This window comes from Hydra viridissima, unplaced genomic scaffold, assembly GCF_058129835.1.
Source record: "Hydra viridissima isolate aposymbiotic clone 2 unplaced genomic scaffold, HvirCarnegie_v1 scaffold_2, whole genome shotgun sequence".
Taxonomy (NCBI): domain Eukaryota; kingdom Metazoa; phylum Cnidaria; class Hydrozoa; order Anthoathecata; family Hydridae; genus Hydra; species Hydra viridissima.
This window is the reverse complement of record NW_028324301.1, coordinates 27,519,286-27,523,533: the sequence shown is the minus strand read 5'-3', so window position 1 is coordinate 27,523,533 and position 4,248 is coordinate 27,519,286. Positions and strand designations below refer to the sequence as shown.

Below are 4,248 nucleotides of genomic sequence, written 5' to 3'. Positions count from 1 at the left end.
CACCGAATCCGTCCTAGACTCTGATTTTAATTCCTTAAAGCACTTGGTTTCCAACTCCTCCGTCTTGACAGAAGATAAGAGACTCTTGTTTCAGCTGGACAAAGATGCTTTTCACTTTTATTACCAGTCAGCAGATGAGCTCTTCAGAGATTTTGAAAAGTGGCTTGTGGTAGCCAACAACAACACTTTGTCACAAGCAAAGATCTACAAAAATGCAGTTGTTGAAATATTGACATGTTGTGACAGCACGCTGACGCTGCACCCGAACGCTCTCACCAATTCCAACGTTTTGGAGGATAGATACTTTTCCATGCACTTTAAAAACATTCAGCTCAATTCCAAGCTGAGTGAACTTGACCAAACAAAAGCCATGTCTTGTCACACGTTGTACAACCGCCTTGTCTACCTTTGTCTCCTGTTTCGTTTCAGTGAAGCCAGGAATGTCTATTTCGGACTTTCTCATGAGGCCATCCGACGTTTGCGCTGCAAGGTGGAGGAGTTACAAAAAGTGCTGAGGCCCTTTCGTTCTTTGAGGAGGAGCCTTGTGAAAAGCAAAAAATGCATCAACATCATCAATGTCAGTTTGCTGAACGAATATGGCAAGTCTGCATACGTAAGACAGTTAGTGGAATCGATTAGAAAGCCGTCTCTTACACCGACTAGAGACAATGCTGTGTCTCTACGAAACCATCTTCTGCTCTCTGTCACTGTAATTAACAGTTTAAGAAAATCTAACATTGCTCTTTTAAACATTAGAGACTACATGGCTGCTGAGAAGAGTGAGTGTGGATATTGCATTGTGCAAGAGCGCTACAAAACAGCATACAAGTACGGAGCCAAAAACATTCTAGTGCCGAACGACTTGAAAGTGTTGATCGATATTTATTTGCTGAGATACAGAGACCTTCTTGTCAACGACTCTCACTACATGGCTGCAGACACCAAGACTGTTTTGGAGTTGAGCGACTGCTACAGGCCCCTTTTTCCATCGATGAGACCCAACAAAGACGAATGTGTGACACTCGGTGCAACTAGAGTGCCTGTTTACCAGATGGGTTCCTCTGCTATCTCCTCTTGCCTGACGTCCTGCTTCAGAAAAAGCCAAGTAAACATTCCCATGAAGCGTCTTACTCCCACTTGCATTCGCGGTTCGATAGCCACTTACTTTGCCAACAACAGCAAAGAAGATCGCGAGCGGTTTGCTACACTCTACATGAAGCACAGCAGGAACACAATGGATAGCTTTTATGTGTCCCAGTGGAACGCTGCAGAGGAGTTGCGCTTTGCCCTGGGCATCGGACAGTCCTTCGGAGTCATAGAGTCTTTGACTGTTGAAAAGTCTGAGAGACCACCAAAGAAGGAGAAGGATGTGATGGACTGGCTCCAAACTAATGCAGAGGAGTACGGTTTTCATGAGGTTGAGGACATCTTTGAGGAAGATTTAGACTCCGGTTCTGACTCTGAAGAATGTGCTGCTACTTTCAGCTGTACCACAGTGGTTCCGTTTTCTCCAGCTGTAGAAAACAATGTTCCTTTAGAGGATAGCAACGACCATGCCGTAGATTTCTTGTGTGAACCTACCTCAACTCCTGTTTCGTCTGTTCCATCTGAACAAACAATCGCTGGTCCAGTTCTTGAACTATCCCCTGCTCTTGCACAACTAGTTCCTAACGAACAAGCTGTTTGTATGGATGTAGATCAGACTCTAGCTGTTCCTGTTGGCACAGCTTGTTCTCCTCTTGCATTAACATTATTTCCTGATGAACCGGATTTTATTGAACACCATGCAAAACTTTCTCCAGTTTACTTTAATGAGCAAGTGGTTGCCAAACCTGTTTCTGCTTCTCCTTCTCAGCAAGTCGCTTTCTGTCCTTCAAAAGAGGTCTTTTCTGTTCCTCTGACTCCTAGCCTTGTTGCTTTTCAGCAAACATTGGCCAAACCCAGTTTGTTTCTTTCATCTGATCCAGTTTCAGCTGTTCCTGTCCAACAGGCTGGTACTGTTCTTGCAAAGCAGCTCTCACCTTATGCTGTTCAATCTGTTGGTAGCCTATTTAGCCAAAGTCTTGCCTCTACATCCAGAGGTAAATTCTTTTTGATTTTTGATTTTTGATTTTTATGCAAATCTCAACACGCTTTCAAAAAATGAAAATGCCCAAATCAACTCCTTGCCCTATTGTTATTGTTAGAGCTGTAAAAAAAACAAAACAAAACAAAAAAACAACACAGAAGTGTGTATGTATTTGTTGCAGGACTAATTCTGTGATTGCTTAAATGTTTATACAAGTGAATGATACTAAAACTGATTATGTTTTAGAAGTAAAAGATCCAAGAAGAAAAAAAATCAAGTTGGAAATGCCATCTTTCACTCAAGAACTCATCGGTAATGTAAAACCTAATTTATACAAAGATATATAAACACAAACCTCTTCTTGCACAATTTCAGATGGTTAACTGTTAACAAAAACTAGCCATCATTGCTAAGTGCACTTTTAGAAAGTTGTGTCTACCCGATTTCTAATGATGAAGTTAGAAACATCACCGTTAGAAATCATGCACAGCTTGTTATCATCTCTAACACTTAGAAACTGTTGATGGTTTTTATGAATTAGAAAAATGAACATGGTTTTATTTTATTTCAGGATCAACTCAGCCAAGAACAAAGGAAAACAAAGCAGAAGTTAGCCAATGCCATTTAGGTAATCTTTCAAAAACCAGTTATTGCTATCAGTGCAAACAATAAGGTCAACAAAAAAAAAATAAATAAAAAAACAGAATAAATCTTGTCTTACTTCAGAACCAAATGAATATTTGATTTAATCACTTTGTGTTATGACTTGAGTTTGTAAAATTTTAGATGAAATAGTTGAAGAGCTGAATGCTTGCCCTGGCCACAACGAATGGTTCAACACCAGAAGTTTTCCACGATGTGCAGCTTTGGTGTTGGCATACATCTTGCAAGACGTGTTTACAGATGTAAGCTCAAGTTGCTCGTACAAAGATTACCTTGGCATCTTGGCAAATCATAGCAGTGACAAGCTCATTCATGTCTTGCAAAAGTACTCCTACCAAAGCCATATTAAAGACAAAATTAAAAACATGAAGCTAAAAATTCAAAAAGAGGGTAGTTTAGAAAAGTTTGTTCAATATGGCAATATCGTGAAACCATTTATGTAGTTTAGATAAGTTTGTTCAGTTTGGCAATAAAGATGGGCCTTTTGTGTAGTTTGTTTTATCTATGCTTTTGCAAATATTTTTATCTGTTTCGCTAAAGACATAATAAACAAGAAGTTCTGTTAAACTGTTCTCACATTTCTTATTTAAAGATAGTTCAAACTTTTTTTTATCTTTAAAAAAAAAAAAAAGAAGTCGTTTTGTTATTCTGTGAAAACTTTTAATAGAGTTGCATTTAGAATTACTTCTGATGTTTTTAAGAGTTTGTTAAAAAGCAAAATAATATTTCCTGTGATGTTAAACTGCATAAGTGAAATTTAAAAAAGGAAAACTGCTCCAACCATTTTTCGGAAAAAGAAATCAAAAAGTTCCTTATTTTAAAAGATCTAGACATCCATTTCTTCTTCAGCAAAATAGCGAGGCTTTTTTATGAACTCTTACTCTCTATTTTTTCATATCTTTACACAAAGGATTTTGTTTAGATCAATGTAAACATACATAGAAGTATATTATGTTTTTTTTTTTTTTTTTGTTTTTATGCAGTCTAACTTTTGTTTCACTTCTATTTTATTTTACGTTTATCTTGTATTTTATCATGCCTTATTGGTTTTTGCGTTTTGTGATGTCAAGCTGCGTAAGCTAAACTTAAAAGGGGAAAACTACGCTAACTTTTCTTTGAAAAAATATTCAAGAAGTACCTTAAACGAAAGAGAAAGCACACGAATCTTGCCATCCAATTCTTCTTCTGCAAAGTAGCGAGGCTTTTTATGTACTTTTGCTCTCTAATTTATCTCTATTTACGCAAAGGGTTTTATTTCAATGTAAACACGTATAAAAGAATACTTTGTTAAAAATAATGTTAAAGGAGTTGCGTAAAAAAAAACGTCTGAATAAAGTTTCTTTACAAAAAAAACAACTAAGAAACAAGCGCGCCTAAGAAAAACCAGATCGCGATTCACTAAGTCAAAAAACGAAAGAAACAAAGTTTAAAAGGTCTTTCTAGACAACAAATTCTATTTTTGGCAATGCAGTTTTTGTATTTATGCAACCTAACTTTTGTTTGACTTCTATTTTATT

General features: G+C 37.1%; 1 protein-coding gene across 1 annotated transcript; it reads left to right on the top strand.

Annotated features, from left to right (window-relative positions):
• Positions 1-56: 56 nt before the first annotated feature.
• LOC149892714 (uncharacterized) lies at positions 57-3,222 on the top strand. Its single transcript, XM_090079299.1, has 4 exons — positions 57-2,081; positions 2,315-2,380; positions 2,640-2,696; positions 2,855-3,222. Exons 1-4 carry the CDS (start codon positions 311-313, stop codon positions 3,172-3,174), a joined length of 2,214 nt encoding a protein of 737 aa, XP_089935425.1. The 5' UTR covers positions 57-310; the 3' UTR covers positions 3,175-3,222.
• Positions 3,223-4,248: the final 1,026 nt, after the last annotated feature.